The sequence below is a fragment of the Antechinus flavipes genome, chromosome 4 (genome assembly GCF_016432865.1).
Source record: "Antechinus flavipes isolate AdamAnt ecotype Samford, QLD, Australia chromosome 4, AdamAnt_v2, whole genome shotgun sequence".
In the NCBI taxonomy this organism is placed as follows: Eukaryota; Metazoa; Chordata; class Mammalia; order Dasyuromorphia; family Dasyuridae; genus Antechinus; species Antechinus flavipes.
The window spans coordinates 185,552,383-185,570,130 of record NC_067401.1 but is presented as its reverse complement, the minus strand read 5'-3'; the positions used below and the strand labels follow the sequence as shown (position 1 = coordinate 185,570,130).

General features: G+C 47.6%; 1 protein-coding gene across 6 annotated transcripts; it reads left to right on the top strand.

Moving 5' to 3' along the window:
* The first annotated feature begins 142 nt into the window (after window positions 1-142).
* NLGN2 (neuroligin 2) lies at window positions 143-17,499 on the top strand. 6 transcript variants are annotated; one of them, XM_051995837.1, is made up of 9 exons: window positions 143-337; window positions 1,360-1,676; window positions 4,538-5,233; window positions 8,208-8,264; window positions 11,219-11,368; window positions 11,620-11,805; window positions 12,165-12,357; window positions 12,892-13,488; window positions 14,344-17,499. In XM_051995837.1, exons 3-9 carry the CDS (start codon window positions 4,792-4,794, stop codon window positions 15,215-15,217), a joined length of 2,499 nt encoding a protein of 832 aa, XP_051851797.1. In that variant the 5' UTR covers window positions 143-337; window positions 1,360-1,676; window positions 4,538-4,791; the 3' UTR covers window positions 15,218-17,499. The 6 variants fall into 6 exon arrangements, with proteins under 6 accessions (XP_051851797.1, XP_051851795.1, XP_051851796.1 ...); XM_051995835.1 differs by having other exon boundaries at window positions 1,153-1,676; XM_051995836.1 differs by lacking the exon at window positions 143-337 and adding an exon at window positions 346-547 and having other exon boundaries at window positions 1,153-1,676.
* The last annotated feature ends 249 nt before the right edge of the window (window positions 17,500-17,748 follow it).

Sequence of the window (17,748 nt, the reverse complement as noted above, 5' to 3'; positions counted from 1 at the left end):
GACTCAAAGTCCGAAATCACTTCCTACTGCCAGAGGCTCCGCCTCGAGTACTGAAAACCCAGCCTACCTTTGGAGAGATGATTTTGGTCCCTATTTCTTTTAAGCTCCACCCACTGCCCATGGGGCTCCTCCTCCTTGCCTCCAGAGGCCAGGAAGTCCTTTTTTTTTCCGGGCTCCCCCAGTGTGGCTTGCATTGCCCTCTACCCAAGTTTACTATAAGCCACACCCAAGCACCCTTGTCCTGTCCTCCCCACATCCCAGATTTCTAGGGCCACACCAGTGTCTAGGGCAGGGAGAGAAGTGTCCAGAAGAGGAAGTCACCCCTTCCCAACTCCAGGTACACCTTGCATCTTCTCACTTCAGCCCCACTTGTGCCGTTTCTCCTCATCTCCGTCTCTGCTCTTAGTCTGACTAGGCTCATTCAGCCTCTAGGTTTTTATTATGTCACTGCCCCTCCCTCTTTCACTCCTTTCTTCCACCTCCGTCCCCGACTCCCACTTCCACGGTTTCTGAAGGAGCAAGAAGCGTAGGGGAGAAGAGGCGAGGGGTACCTGAAGTTGGGATATTGGGAGAACAAAGAGGAGGAAAAGGGGGATGGGAAAGAAGCGGGGAGGCGGGATCGAAGAAGGGATGGGATGGGTGGAGGGAGAGGACATCAGAGTGAGGAGATGCTAGGCTCTGTAGGCCCGGGAAAGAAGGGAAGGAGGGAGGGAAGGAGGGAGAGAGGAAGGGAGGAAGGGAGGAAGGGAGGGAAGTAGCGAGCTCCAGCGGAGTTGGGGGGAGGGAGAGGGGAGGGGGAGGCAGCTGGGCTGTGACGCGCGTGGCTGCTGCGGCTGCTCCGCCGGCGGCTCATCACTCTCGGGCTGGGATGGACGAGGGGCGGGCGGGCCCCGGCTCGCAGAACCAGGAGTTCGGGCCGCCCAGCAGCTAAGCGCTTCCCCCATCATTCCTCTCCTCTACCTCCACCATCCCCCGAGGGACACTGGCCCCGCTCTGCCTTCCCCTATCCCAGGATCTCTGGAACCTAGCTTCCAAACCCTTAGCCCAGGGTTGGGGAGATCGGCAAGGGACCCCAAACCCGACCTTTTCTGATCTCCCCTGGATTTTCTTCCCCCTTATTCGAGACCGAGTGGATTCCTTCTCTTTCCTAAGGATTCCGACCTAATTCCCTCCTGTTCAGAGGATTCAGCGTGGGGCCTTCCCGACAGCCCTCAGATCCCTTAGGATCTCCGGAGACTATTCCCCCCCATCCCCGATCCCTCAAGATCCGTGAGATCCGCCACCTTCTCCCCAATTTTAATTCTTCCTCAATCAAGTCCCATCGGGAGACGCCCCCAGCCCCTTTTGAATTATCTCCAGGGATCCAGCGATCTCCAGTCCATCGTACTCTACCCCCGCTGCGGGATTCCTGGTTCCCAGCCCCCTCCTAAGCGGGTATCTGCTTCTCCTTTCCCGGGCCTCGTACCCTGCCTCTCCTCTCCCAGAGAATCGACTGGATCCGGGCCCGCCCCCGGGGCTTGGGGTAATCCCCCTCCCCAGTAGGGTGAGGCGCTGTGGGCGGGGGCTCGTTCTGCCGGGTTTGGAGGCTCTAAGGCCCCTGCAAGGACCCTGTGTGCCTCTCTCCTCCCCCACTCCGACCCCCAGATGGAGAAGCCACGGCCCCGGGGTTGAGGCAGGTAAGAGACTGGGGAGGGGCCCTAGAGGGTCTGCCGTGTGCCTGTCTCTGCATATCTCTCTTTAGCCATCTTCAGTCCCTATATCTCTGTATCTTCATTTCTCCCTCTTTCTTGGTCTTGGTCACTTTGTCTCTGTCTCTTTGTCTCTCTCTCTCTCCAGCCCATGAATGATCCTTTCAATGGGCCCACAGACCCCGTGTGTTCCCATCTCCCCCTCCTCCTCCCCCTTCCTGGCCAATCCATTTCTTCACTGCAAGGGAGGGGGCTGAGGCCTGAACCCCTGCCCCCAACTCCCTTTGGGTTTGGGGAGTCAGGCCTGAGCAGGTAATGGAGGGAGGGAGGAAAGGAGAGATTGGAAAGGAGAAAGGGGGTGGGGAAAGAAAGATTGGAAGAGAAATGGAGACATAAAATGGGAGGAGAGGAATAGGAGAGAGACTAGTATAAGAAATAGAGGAAAGGGAGATGGGAGGGAGATATTGGCAAAAAGGAAGGCGAAAGAAATGAGAGAGATGGAGAAAGAAACTGGACAGGGAAGAGAGATGGGAACAGATTGAGGCATAAGGGAGATGCAGGGGAAAATGCATAGAGATATAGAGGGAAAGCGAAAGATGGAGAAAGAAGGGAAAGAGATAAAGAGGGAGAAAAAATATAGGTAGAAAAGGGATAAAACCAATGAAGATTAGAAGTGTTGAACGATGAAGGGTTTAGGAGGAAGAGATGTAATGCTGAAAAAGAAACAAAAATGGGGAGATGGGATGGGAAGGAAGCAGAAAGAAGAGCAGAGAGAACTAGAGAGATTGGATAGTGGAGAAGTAGCTGAATGGTGGGGATGGGAGAACAGTGAAACAAGACCCAAGTGACTTGGGATATGAAATGCCAGGAGTGGGTAGGGTCCTGAAAGAATAGGAGGGAGAGCTGAGTTTGGGGGGTGGAGGGCAGAAAAGGCAAGATGGAAAAGGGATGGGACTGAAGTGGTATTGGGAATTCCTGTATACTCATCTCCCGAATAAATTGACACTTGCAGAGAGCTTGTCTGGCAGGCATGCACACATTCTTGGTTCCAAAAATGACCCAAAGAAATCTCCTTGTCAGCAAACAGCTTTAGCAGTAGGAGGGGGAGGGAAGAAGTATGTAAGAATAACCCAGGTATCTGGGTCCCCAGATCCTGGATTTTTCCCCTTCCTTACATTCTGCTTTTTGTAAGGGATCCAGGTGCTTTATCCACAAATATGTGATATTGGTTCTTTCTTAGTGAACTGGGAGAAAAGAGATAAGGGAGGCAAACAGGCTGGTTGTTTTAGCCCTAGAAAAGAGAAAATGTTAGATCTAGGGCAGAATGGGGTACTAGACTGAGGTTGAGGAACAGGTAAGGCATGTAGGTGGCAACCCCATGCCAGTAAGGAGGAACCTCCAGTTATTTGGGGGGGAACTTAGAAGGGTAGGTTGGGTAGAAACTAACACTGTCAAGAGGTAGTTACTGTGAGGTAGTTGCTGTGTTCATTGAAAGCCTTCTACCTCACCCCACCCCCACTATTTCAGCATCAGAAGTTCCCCCTCCCTACCTATTCACCAGAGTCTGCAGGCCTGGGTCACTAGTGCTATACTAGGATTGGCCAACAAGGGGGGCAAGAGGAGGAGCTTTCAGGCTTCTCTGACACCCCATCTTACTCCCCCCGCAACAATACAGGCTCCTTTATTTTAGTTCTAGGAGTGACAAGGAACCAGGAGTCTGGTGTCCCAGTCCTTGGGATTTTTTCCTCCCTCTCACCCCTCCAACCCCTATTCTTAGTAAGAGACCTTAGTATCTTTGGTCCCAAAGCTCTTCATGGCCCCTTCTCCACCCCCTAGCCTCCTTCCAGGGTTAAAGCTGCAGCTGGTTGCCGCGGTAACATTGCGGGGCAGCATCTGGTTGTCTTGGCAACCAGCACCAGGATCACACATCCCCAGAAATTGCCCCTCCAACCCCCATAGAAGCCCTCCTCCCCAGTCAGAAATCTAGGCTTTCAGTTGTCCAGTCCCTAGCTCACTGGAAACCTTGAACTTTAGGGGAAAGAGAAAGAAGGCAGCTATGTGAAAGAAGATGGGTGACAGCTGGAGGGCTGGATAACTAAATCCCCTTGGTTACTGAGCAATGGAGAAGAAAAGAAGCTGGGGGCTTGGAAACTGGGTCCCAGTCACTACCTCAGACTAAGGGTGGGAGTGGGGAGTTTGCTGTGGTGGTTAAATTATAGCTCCAAAGTAATTAACACAGATAAACAAACCACCACTTCCTGCTAATTAATGAACTGGTATTTTTATTTTCTTCTTGAAGTCTATTTCCTCCCCCAGACCAATATTTTGTGTGTGTGTGTGTGTGTGTGTGTGTGTGTGTGTGTGTGTGTGTGTGAGTAAATCTTAACTCCCCAGTCCCTGAGTATGGGGCTATAGGAAGTATGGAGGCTCTATGTGGGGACCTAAAGAAAGTTACGCTGTAAGACTTCAGGGACCTGAATCTATGCTGACTTGAGCTCCTTCCTGAGTGCCTTAACTAATTACTGATCATAACCTGGCTCCTTTTATCCCTTGTCTAGTGTCTGTTCTGGGGGTGGTAGGGTTGAATGGTTGGTGGGAGGGATGGGAATAATGCAGAATCTGAGTTCTAACTAACCACTTCTCTTCTCTCTGTTTTTCCCCTCCTGTTTTGCTTCTATTTTAATCTTTTCTTCTTCTTCTAATTCTTCTTCTTCTTCTTTTCTTCTTTCTTCTTTCTTTCTCTCTCTCTCCCCTCTTTCTCTCTCTTAATATTTCCTTCCCTTTTCCTGTCTTTCTTTTTCTGTATCCCTCTGTCTCTCCATCCCCAAGCTACTCTTTTATCTTTCTAGGTCCTGCCATCTTCCCTCACTTATCATTTACCCTCCCCCATTCCCCACCCTTTGCTCTCTCCATGGAGCGCAACAGACCTCTCTCCTCCCCGATCTAACTCCCCCTCCCTCCCTGCCCCCTTTCCTTCCCCCTTTTCCCCTTCCCCATCCTTCCCCCTGGGGAGAGGGGGGGACCTCCCTCCCTCTCCCCCCCTCACTCTCTCTCTCTCCGAGGGGGGGATCCCAGGGAGGGAGGGGGGTCCCCCCCAATCAGCATGTGGCTCTTGGTGCTGTGTCTGGTGGGGCTGGTGGGGGCTCAAAGGGGAGGAGGGGGACCAATAGGGGGTATCCCAGGGGGTCCTGGGGCTGGGGAGGAACGCTTCCCAGTGGTTGGCACTGCATATGGACGCGTGCGGGGAGTTCGCAGAGAACTCAACAACGAGATCCTGGGCCCAGTGATGCAGTTCCTGGGGGTACCCTACGCCACACCCCCTCTGGGGGCCCGACGCTTCCAGCCCCCAGAGGCACCAGCCTCTTGGCCTGGGGTGAGGAACGCTACCGCCCTCCCGCCTGCCTGCCCCCAGAACCTCCACGGCGCCCTCCCAGCCATCATGCTCCCGGTCTGGTTCACGGACAACCTGGAGGCTGCCGCTGGCTACGTGCAGAATCAGAGTGAGGACTGTCTGTACCTCAACCTCTACGTACCCACTGAGGATGGTAAGGGCAGAGACTGGTGGTACAAGTCTGCCCCCTTTCCTAAGTCTGACATACACATGCCCCTTCATATACAGATCCCATATTCCACCCACAGGCACTTATTCATCCAGGCAAATAATTCTCATTCATTTTCTCTCTCTCTCTCTCTCTCTCTCTCTCTCTCTCTTTCTCTCTCTCTCTCTCTCTTCTCTCTCTCTCTTTCTCTGTCTCTCTCTCTGTCTCCCTCTTCTTACACCACATCCTTATCCCAGAAAATACATGCAAACATTTCCCATACATGATCAGAAACTATCAAAGCATATTATATATATGTATATATGTATGTATGCTTCAGCACTCCCAGAACATATTATACTTATATGCCCCACACCATCATATATACTCGCTTCATAAGCAAATATTCCATTTGGACTCTCTATTGTCCTAAAGAGAAAACCAAACTATTTGATAAAGATAATTTTTCTATTTGAGGAAATTCTCCTATGGCTCTCCTTCCCCATTTCCCTCTCCTTCCTCTTTTACCTGCTTCCAACTGTCCTGCTTGCCTAACCAAATATTCCTAAAGGATATAGGCATTTTCTGAACTACTTACCCACTCCAAAATTAAACAGCCCTCTGAAAATCAGACAGTTCCTACCAGGCACTTATATTACCTTTAAAATAAAATACCTGAGCTAAGAAATCAGTCTTCAGTACCCTCTTTATCAAGGAAGCAGAAAATACCCTCTAAATACCATATGTCATAGGGCCAAACCCCACTAACCCCTATCTGAACATTCATAATTTACTCTCTAAATGCTTTTTATTCAATCCAGTCCTGAAATAGCCAGAGTAAGACCTTAAATGCTTTTTAACTTCCTTACACAAAGCACCCCAATTCTTACATATCATCTATACAAGTACACAAGCTATTTTTGACAATCCCTTCCCCCACCCCATACTACCTGTGATGGAAGTCCAATTTATTCTCCACATTCCCCCATATTCAGCATACCCTTATATCTCCTCAAACATATATCATAGTTCCCTATAAAACTATTTCCATATTCCCCTAAGTCCACAAATCTACTTTAACACTTTCCAGACATGCATATATTTCCCAGCACATAAATAATCCCTTCATCTGCAATAAACATACTACTTACCTCCATAATCCACTTCGTCACATACACAATTTATCCCTATAATATCTCATACCCACACAAAGAATCCCTAGCTTATCCTAGCAAAGAGTCCCTACAAAGACACACAATCTTCCACTTAAACCATAGGCCCATATAACTTACCCCTCAACATTGCTTCCCATAATATCCATCAATCCTCTCGCACACAAATGCCCCCTGCACAATCTACCACTAATAATCTTCATATACATATATGCAGTTTATCTCCATTATTCTCAATTCAATAAGAATATCTCCAATGTCCTCATAATTTACCATTCCAAACATACAATCCTACCGCCTAGACACTACAAACTATCCCAACCTTAACTATACATCTTGTACCAAAACTTCCTTTAACGTATCCCAACTTCCTCCCATGAACAATCTATCTCATAAATACTTCACAGTTTATCACTCAAAATTTCTCTTTGCCTCCACAATATCACTCAGACCCAGAAATTGTACTTCCTCCAAAAGGTATTTCACTGACGTACTCCTATTCTAAAGCAAACTTATTTGTCCTGTAGAAGTAGTCCTACTCTGTAGGACCCATCTCCCCTGTCCCATCACCAGAGAATACTTTTTTCTTAAGTTCAAGAAATCTGCCCAGAATTGTGGTCTCTAGCCCATGAATCATGGTGCTAGATGATTGGCTTTCCCTGGGAGCTGGGATCCTGGTTTCTATTCCTCTCCAGTCCTTATTCCCACCCCTTTCTTCTCTGGAGCTATACCTCTCTCATTCCATGCACTCTCTCCCAGAACAAAAAGGCCCCTTCATCTTCCAGATCTGGGTCTCTGAGAGTGTGGGGTTTGGGAATGACACAGTTGATGGGGTTGGAAAGTTGGGTATGAAGTCTAGGGTTATGGACTATTCCAGTAGGCAATTTCCACTTTCTCCTTGAAGAGAGCAGTATCTTGGAAGAGGGTAAACTGTACAGTACCCCAAGGAATGGCTTAAATCCTTGAGAGAAAGTAAAGGAATGGTACAGGGAGGACAAAACTTAGATTATCCATTTTTTCTGTTTATCCCACCTTGAGTTGAAGAGAGGGCTCTTGAAGAAAGGGGCACTTGCGCTGGGGCTATGAAGTTGGAGAAACCAGGCTTGTGAGTCAGGAAGGAAGGGAAATGCTAGAAGTAAAACTGTTGCTGACCTGAACCCTAACAACCTTGGGCAAGTGGTACAGAGGGCACAGGGTCATGCTTCCTGCCTTCCATCTCTTGAAGAGAAATGCTTAGGTTTCCTTTTACTTTACCCTTCCCTATACCTATTCAACTTGGGAAAGGAAAGAAAAAGGTGACATTATCATTTGCAGAGTGGGAAGGGTGATAAGGAGCAGGGTCTCCTAGGCAGAACTCCCCCTTCCTTCCTGCCCCATCTCCTAACATCATTTAATTTTCCAGCAATGAGCCAACAGACTGAAAGAAACAAATCCTTTCCAATCAAATGCAACATATCTCTTATGACAGGTTTAAGCCCACCCACTTACCTCCCACCCCAGGCCTAGCCACACCTGCCCCCTCCAACCCCACTCCCACAAAAAAGAATAAACAGCCTTTTTTGGGTGTGTTTTTTTTTCCCGAGGTGGGGGGAGCAAAATTGGGATGTAGAAGCATTTTTATCTTTTCTTGGTTTCTTTTTCTTGCAAACACATTTTGCTTTTTTGGCTCGTTTTTTCCCCCCTGCTTTCCCACCCCACCCTCTTTTCTGCTTTCTCTCCTTCCCCCCCATCCACTACTTCCCCGACCCACCCCCCATCTTTCCCCACAAAATTGTCCTTTTTTCTCTGTTTTGTGTTCCCGGTCTTAGGTCCGATCACAAAAAAACGTGACGAGTCGACGCTCAATCCGCCCCCGCCAGACACAGGTAGATTTTTTAAAATGCCGCTGCTGCATGTGGTTGCCGACAATGACATCACAGGATCCCTGGCCTATCATACCCAAAACTACCCAGACTAAAATCTCATAGTTCCTAAGGTCCCTTTACAATCATTCTTTATAGTCAGACATGCACATACATACAGAGAGGAAAGGAGAGGAAAGGAAAGGATTATGAGCAAGGGTTTTTTTTTTTTTATTTGCAAAAAAAAAAGAAAATTGTATAAGTTTTTAGATCCAGTTGAAAATGTGGATAAAAATAATTTCTTAAAGATTTTTAATGAAAGACCATCGAAAGAAATTATAGTGTTAGGGTCATGAAAAGAATCAAGAAAATTGGAATATTTTTAGAGTTTAAAAGAAACTGGCAAAACTTTGGTACTTTAGACATCTTTAGAAATATAAAACCTTAGAGGGATTTAATTTGGAGTCAAGTGGGAAATTTGGAAAAACTGGAAATTAGGGAGAGTTTGGGGGAAATGGATAATTTTTTTTAAGAAAATAGAAACTGACACAATTTGAAGTACTGGAGAATAAGTGAGATTCAGATAACAGTGACATTTGAAAACAATCATAAAAAGTGGGAACTTTTTATAAACGGGACCCAAATTTTGCTGCAAAATTTTGAAAATGAAAATAATTTTTTTCTTTTTCTCCCCCCCCCAAAAAAGTTTTTGTTTTTTCTTTTCTTGTTGAATCTGGCCCACAATTTTCTTGCTTTTGGGGTTTTTTTTTTCTTTCTTTCTTCTTTCTTGATCTCTTTTTTGTTGTCATTATTGTTTTTGAATTCTTCTTGCCCCTTGCCTCTACCCTTCCCTGCCCTGCCTTGCACCCCTCTGCCTCCCCTTTCCCCCCACACTGGGAGAGTGGTGGTGCTGGGCTGGGGAGGGCATGTTGGGGAGAGGGGATGAGCACTAGGAACAGAGGGTACAGATGTGGTTTTTAAGAGAAGGTAACTGATTTAAAGAAACTATCCTGTGATATAGTAGATGGTAGATGGGTAGATGGGAGGGTTTGTGTTCTTCATTGGAAATGTTGTATAGTTGGGAGAGATGGAGATAGAAAGCAAGTGAAAAAGCAGGAAAGTCTTATTAGTAAGAACATTGACATGTGAATCAGAAGGCCTGAGTTGTAGTTTTTACCACTAACTCACACCCAGTGTGGACATAGAAAAGTTACTTCTCTGGGCCTCTGCTTCCTCTTTTGAAATAAATCGTTTAATTAGAAGATGTTTCTAAGGTCCCTTCCAGCTCTGACATTTCTATGCTTCTCTGACCTAGAATGAAGAATTGGGAGAGGGGAGGTAAAAAGACAAAGGACGGTATAGATAATGAGAAATGGTTCAGTCTTGTCCAAGAGCAAGGTGGAAGATGTTTCCACAATTTGTTGAAGATGATTAGGAAATTATATTAGGAAGTGCACTTTAGGAATTGGATGAAGTTTTAACAAGGAGACCTAAGAAAGCAAGTAGATAAAAATTTGTGGTAGCAAGTATGTCAGACTTGTGAAGTTTAAGTTTAAGAGACTTAGTGTCTTTTTTTTGAGTATCAAGATCCTGGGGAAGAATGGGGTTTCTGCAGGAAGGAGAAGAGCATGTTAGAGAATTGTGATATAGGTAAGGGCACTAAGGATTTGAGAAAGCTCCTGGGTTTTTCTGGCAGATGTCCTAGAAGTAGATAACAGTCACCTCCATCCTGATTGTTAGCTTGTATAACTTTGAGGAGTAAAGAATAGAAATCAATCTCCTGGTGTTAAATTGATCCCTTCTATTTGCAAGATAACCAAATCTCAGAGATCCCTAGAGTGGAGGGAAGAATTAAAGTTCTTAGGCTCTAGCCAATTCCCTTTGAGATGGAAGGTGAAGAAGAATCATAGCACTTTATGATATGTAAATTGATTGATATATTATCCCATAGGAGATATGTAGAGAGTATGAGTTTTTGATGAAGTTTGGGTGCTGGGTGACTTCACTAGCCCATTCATATCCTCTCCCCAACATTCCCTCAGCCAAACTAATTAGGCTGGGGGTGTTGCCATGACAACTAAGAGATGCCCTAGAAAGTAATTAGGGTGAGGAGGAGGCTGACCCTCCCCCAAGAACCCAAGAACCTGACACCCTTCTCTTCCAGCCTTGCATTTTCCTGAAGGAACAGTAGAAGGCTGAGGCCTATATGGAAATGAACATCCTGTAACTTCTCTTACCCATCTCAAAAGGGTCTGCTCCATTTTAATAACAAGGGTTCCTTTAGAAATGAGGAGAGGGTACTTGAGGGATACAAATTATGTTGAGAGGTTAGGTAGGCCATGCATGAAGTGGTAGACCTTCTGATATAGAGATATTCTCTTCCGTAGAAATGGGATTACATGATTACCCTTCAGGTAGGAGAAAACTAGCAAGGCACAAAGAACCAAGTCTGGATTTGGGCAGGGGTAGAATCAGGATCACCTGCCTGGTCTGAGGCTGTGCATCCATTATTGGGGTCCCTATTATTCAAAGGGCCACCTTGTTCTCTCTGGGACTAAGGGCCCTCCAGGGAGGGTAACTGTGGTCTTGTTTTACACTTCACCCACTCTTCTGGCCCCAGCATCTCTTGTTCTGTCTGCCTTTCTGGAAAAAGAACTATTTTCCTCTTAATTAGCCCGCACCCTCTGACATAGGATTATGAGCCAAATGCAATGCGATCTTCCCTAAAACACCTGTGTTCACCTTGCCCCTCTCTTGGAGTCTCTCATATACTCCCCACACCCTTTTTTCTTGTGTTTCTTTCCTCGATCCCGACTTTCTCCGTGACCCAACCCCTCTTCGTGGTTCTGTCCCTACCTGGCTGCTCACTATGTCTTTGCCCTCTACCCCTCCTTTCAATGTGGCTCCACCCTCGAACCCACCTCATCCCCGCGGCTCCTCCTTGACCCCACCCCTCGCTGTGGCTCCGCCCCTACCAGACATCCGGGACTCGGGGAAGAAGCCGGTGATGCTGTTCCTCCACGGGGGCTCCTACATGGAGGGAACGGGGAACATGTTTGACGGCTCCGTCCTGGCCGCTTATGGCAACGTGATTGTGGTCACGCTCAACTACCGGCTCGGTGTGCTCGGTGAGGGCGGGATGTCCGTGGGATCGAGAGCAGGATTTGCTAAGGCTGTATGGGAGGAGACAGTGAGGGAAGGAGGAAGGGAGGGCAGGGTTGGGATGTTCTGGCCCAGAAAGGCTGTAGGTAGCCAGATGGCTGGTGGGTTTGCTCTAAGTCACCTGGGATGCGGATGAGGTTTCTCCCAGGAAGGGTCGAGGGGATACTATCACCTCCCTGAGATCTCCCTCTTTCCCTACCCTCTGACCCTGCCCCAGGGTTCCTCAGCACAGGGGACCAGGCTGCCAAGGGTAACTATGGGCTCCTCGACCAGATCCAAGCACTGCGCTGGCTCAGTGAAAACGTGGGGCACTTTGGAGGTGACCCAGAGCGAATTACCATCTTTGGCTCTGGAGCTGGAGCCTCATGTGTTAACCTGCTTATTCTCTCTCATCATTCTGAAGGTACTGGAATGTTGTTTTAGGGAGACCCAGGTGTCTTCATCCCTGATCCCTCCTAGGCCAATCCCAGGGATTTCTGATTCCCCTCTCCAAAGATTTCCACTGTTCTGTTCTCCTTAATCCCATTTGAATTTCCCTGGGGGACATCCTCCTTTTTCTTGGCTCCTTCTCCCCTAGCTGAGCTGCAAATAGTTCTTCTAAGAAGTCCTAAATATGTCTCTTTAGTCCCATCCCTGCTGCTTGTGAGTGCTGCAGAGCTCCCTCATCCACTGCAGTCCTTCCTCTGTGTGTGTGTGTGTGTGTGTGTGTGTGTGTGTGTGTGTGTGTGTGTGTATCTGCATTTCCCTACTTCTCACCACCAGGACTGTTCCAGAAAGCCATTGCCCAGAGTGGTACAGCCATTTCCAGCTGGTCTGTAAACTACCAGCCACTCAAGTACACACAACTGTTGGCAGCCAAGGTAGGCTGTAACCAGGAAGAAAATGCTGAGGTTGTGGAATGTCTTCGAAGAAAACCTTCTCGAGAGCTTGTTGATCAGGATGTGCAACCAGCTCGGTATGGGGGAGTCCAGTGCTCCTGGTTCCCAGGGTCTGGGGGGACAGGACTCATCCAGTTAGTTACTTTATAAACATTTATCAAGTGTTTACTATGTGCCAGGTATTGGGCTAAAGGACCATTTTGGGAATACAAAAAAAGATAAAAGACAATTCCTACTCTTAAGGAGTTTATAATCCAATGGAGGAGATAGTATGCAAACAACTATGTACAAAGAAAATATGTACAAGATAAATTGGAGATAATAGAGGGAGGGAACTAGAATTAAGGTGAATAGGAAAGGTTTCATGTAGAAGGTAAAATTTTAGCTGGGACTTGAAGGAAGCCGCATAAGCTAGGACAGGGAATTCCAGGTAAGAGAAAGTGAAAATGCCAAGAGTCAATAGATGGAGTATATAGTATATGTTTAAACGATAAGAATCCTAGAAAGAGCCTGTAGCATTTGATCTCAGAAGAGTTGGTGGTCTGGTGGACTCACCAGCTTAGGAGGGATTAGAATCTTCCTAAAGACTAGTCTTGGCTTTCTTCTTCTAGCTACCACATTGCCTTTGGTCCAGTGGTGGATGGTGACGTGGTCCCAGATGACCCAGAGATCCTGATGCAGCAGGGTGAATTTCTCAACTATGACATGCTGATTGGTGTCAACCAAGGTGAGGGCTTGAAGTTTGTGGAGGATTCAGCCGAGAGCGAGGATGGTGTGTCAGCTAGCGCCTTTGACTTCACAGTCTCCAATTTTGTGGACAACCTCTATGGCTATCCTGAGGGCAAGGATGTCCTGCGAGAAACCATCAAATTCATGTACACAGACTGGGCTGACCGGGACAATGGTGAAATGAGGCGGAAGACACTCCTAGCTCTCTTTACTGACCACCAGTGGGTGGCTCCAGCCGTGGCTACCGCAAAGCTTCATGCTGATTACCAATCACCTGTCTACTTCTATACTTTCTACCATCATTGCCAGGCAGAGGGCAGGCCTGAGTGGGCTGATGCAGCTCATGGTGATGAGCTGCCCTACGTGTTTGGGGTGCCCATGGTGGGTGCCACGGATCTCTTTCCCTGCAACTTCTCCAAGAATGATGTCATGCTCAGCGCTGTTGTCATGACCTACTGGACCAACTTCGCCAAGACTGGGTGAGGGGGAGGAGGCAGAGGGAGGGTAGGGTGTCCACTTTTGGAGGAGGAACAAGGGATAGGGAGGTCCAGGATGTCTCTCTATGGTGGAATCTATTCTTTATTTTTCTGTGTATCACTTTTCTTCCCCTTTTATTTCCTCCTTTCCCCACTATTGTCCTTTCACTTCTCCTTTTTTTCTTTCTCCCCTTCCACTTATCTTTTTCTGTCTCCCTGTGTTTGTCTGCCTATTCCCTTTTTAGTGTTCATCCTCTCGTATGATTCTCCCTATGTATTTTTCTCTGTCTCTGTTTCCTTCTTCCTCTTTACTCATCTCTGGCTTTGTGTTTCTGTGTCTGTTTTAATCTTTACCTATCCATTTTCATGTGTTTTTTTCTGTTCTTATCTGCCTGATTCTGTTTCTGCCTCTTTTCTCATCTTTCTCTGATTTACTCACCTTCTCCCAATTCCTCTACTCACCACTGTTCCTTTTCCTTTTCTTTTCCTCTTTTTACTTTACCTCCTTTTCCATCTCCATATCTCTTTCCCAATTTATTCTGCCACCAGCTATGCTGATATTTCTTTCTTTTTTTTTTTTTTAAATCTTCCCCTTTTCTCTTGTTCTGTATCTCTAAGTTTTTGGATTCTGTCAGTCCTTTTATATCCACTTCTGTCCATCTATCTCTATTAGCTTTGATATTTCTGCTTATTTTTCCCTTGGTTTCGTCTATATCTTCCCATATATCTCTTTCTCTTTTCAACATTTTTCTCACAGTGCATATCTCTGCATTTGATAAATCTCTTATCTCTCTCACTGCCTTTCTTTTTGGGCCTTTGAAATCTCACTCCTCCACTCTCCTTCCCCGATCCCTGCAGTGATCCCAACCAGCCAGTTCCCCAGGATACCAAGTTCATCCACACCAAGCCCAACCGCTTTGAGGAGGTCGTGTGGAGCAAGTTCAACAGTAAGGAGAAGCAGTACCTGCATATAGGCCTCAAACCCCGGGTCCGAGACAACTACCGTGCCAACAAGGTGGCCTTCTGGCTAGAGCTGGTACCCCACCTCCACAATCTGCACACTGAACTCATCACATCCACTACCACCCGCCTGCCACCCTATGCTACACGCTGGCCCCCTCGCCCACCTCCTGGAGCCACGGGTACCCGCCGGCCCCCACCACCAGCCACAACTCCACCTGAGCCTGAACCAGACCCAGGGCCCCGGGCCTATGATCGCTTCCCAGGGGATTCACGGGACTACTCCACAGAATTGAGTGTCACTGTGGCTGTTGGTGCCTCACTGCTCTTCCTCAACATCCTAGCCTTTGCTGCCCTGTACTACAAGCGGGACCGACGACAGGAGCTACGTTGCCGGCGGCTCAGCCCACCTGGGGGCACAGGCTCAGGAGGGCTTGGTGGGGGCCCCCTACTCCCCACAGCTGGCCGGGAGCTACCTGAGGAGGAATTGGTGTCATTGCAGCTAAAGCGGGGGGGAGGTGTAGGGGCAGATCCAGGAGAGACTCTACGCCCATCTTGCCCACCTGATTATACCCTTGCTCTTCGTCGGGCACCAGACGACATGCCTCTCCTTGCCCCTGGTGCCCTGACCTTGCTGCCAAGTGGTTTAGGTCCACCTCCACCCCCTCCGCCCCCCACCCTCCATCCTTTTGGGCCCTTCCCTCTGCCTCCCCCAACCACTGCCAGCCACAACAACACGCTACCCCATCCCCATTCTACCACTCGGGTATAGGGGCAGCATTGGGGGACGGAGCACCTCACTTAGCTCTCCCCAAACCAGATAGGAAGGGAGACTCAACAATGATCATGGAGTCTAGGGGTTGGGTTGAGAAGAATTGTGGGTACTGGGATGCCCACCCAAGCATGTCAAAACACCTTATTAAGGTGGACACAAGTTTTCACATCAAGATGTGCATACTCTGCCCATGGAGATACAATTTCTTATCTGGACATCAGTCTTTAGACTTGTCGTGGGATGACTTTTCCTACTGGGACACAGGTCTTATGGTGTGAGGAAGTGTGTTTTCACATTTAAGGCCTGCTTTTTCACATGGAGGTCTATTTTCCTATAATGGGGCATGTTTTCCCACATTCAGAGTGGATTTTGGGGGCCACCCTGGACACTTTTTGCCCCCCCCTCAAGGTAATTCCTTCTAGGGTTTGGACCCCAGAAACTCTTACTCTCTAAAGGAAACCTTGGGAACAGGCATTTTTATACCTGTCAGTGTAAAGTTGGAATGCCTACCAATCCAAGGATTGACACCCAGGAAAGAAGGGTAAGGTGATCACAGGGACACCCAGTGAATCATGTTTTTTCTAATGGCATCATTTTGATGAAGCATGTTCTCCTGTGTAGGCATGAGTCTTCCACATGTAGGCACAGACTTATCATTGGGTGGGAGGGGAAAGAGTGCAACTATGTGGACCCATGCTGCTTGTGAGCATCAGACATGCGGTTTCCCATATGGACATGTCATATGGGGAAAGTAAGTTTCCTGTGTGGACATGTTACTGCATGTGGATGTGTGTTTTTCCATCTGGATGCCTCTGTCTGCCCAGGACTCCCCCAATTTCCAACCCTCATCCCCAATGAACTGACTCCAGTCCCAAATTCCTTCCTGGACATTGGATAAGAAGAAATTCAAGGCCAAGAGAAGTCATGGGGAGTTAGCTGCAGACAACATAATAAAGTTGCCCTTTATTTTGTACAAATTCTAGGGGGTGGGGAGGAGATACACACACCCCTTCCCACTCACGGAGATACTGAAATCAACAGGTGGCTGGGGTGGATATGGGGACTAAGGTGGCAATGCATGCTTGACCAAAGTCCCAGACCAGGTTCTAAGGGGCAGTCCTCCCCCTACCTCTCTTACCAGCATTCATCTGTGCCAAACTTAAGGGTTTGAAGTGTGTCAGACCCTACCCCCAAGTGCCAAGGACTCTTTCCCAGGGAAGGGGGAGGGAGGAGGCTCTGGGGGCCGATGAGATATATGGGGAGGGTAAACAAAAATAAGAAGGCCTAACTTTGTGCCCCTACCCATCTCTCTCTGCCTCAGTTCCTCTTTCTTTCTCTCTCTCTCTCTCTCTCTCTCACTCACTCACTCCCACTCCACCCCTCTCTTCCCTCAGCTCTTTTTATGGTTTAAATTTTTCCTCTTGTCTCTTTTTTTCTGCTTTCTCCCCTTGCCTAAGATAGACTTAATTGTTTTCCCACCCTCTCCTTCAGATCCCTTGAGCCCTTGGTTGGGCTGGGTGGGGAATTTGGGACTGGAAATTGACCTGAAAATAGATTTTTCAGCAGGGAGCAGAGGTCTAGTACAATGTGGGGATTACATGGGATCTGATACTGGGAAATAGGGAAACCCATTCCAGGGTTGCCAGAAGTATCTGAAGGAGGTATTAGCAAGAAGAATTTGAAAGTGATAAAGTGAAATAAGGTTTTTTTCTTTGAAAACTCTAAAAAAAGGAGAATTGGGAGTCACTAGTGGGGAAGAATTGAAAAGGGAGATAACCAAAAGTTTTTAAGGTTTTGGAGGAAACAATGAAAAAAATAGCACCTCCAATTTCTTGGGGGCATTTGGTGCCAAACCAGCTGGGGACAGGAGGGAGCCTATGCCCTTCCAATAACACCCCAAACCTAAACCTCATCCTGTCTCCCCAATTTCTGACCTAGAACTTGCCTTCTTCCTCATAGACATTCACCATATCCACCTTCTGGTCCTTTTAATCCCTCATTTTCTCTGGAGAGTTACTCAGATTCTAGGGACCTTAACCCTGAAACCCAATAGATATGCTTACAGCTTTGGGGCACAAGAGGGGCACTGGTATGGACCTGGAGTATCCCACAATTGAGCCACGGATTCTACCACCTAGCCCCCAATTTTCCTCTAAGTCTTCATCTCTCTCCTACCCACCTTGCCCACAAACCCCCTACCCTAGCAGCTCTGTACACATTTTTAAACCTGGCAAAAGATGATGAAGAGAATTATTGTAAATATAAAAGTTTAACTATTAGTCATGCCTGCTATGGGGGGGGTGGTGCATATATGGGTCTCTGAGGGAGACTGGTTTGGGAAGTGAGACTGAGTTTCCTATTGAGGGAAATGCACTACAGAGAAAGGTAAAAACATTCTGGGACTGAAGGAAGTAGGTACCCAAGCTTTGCTTCCACCTGCTCCCAGCAAACACAAAAACAGAAAACCCAGTTTCACAGAATGTCAAGAATCAGATGGGAGCTTAGAAGGCATCTGGTTTAACTCCTGA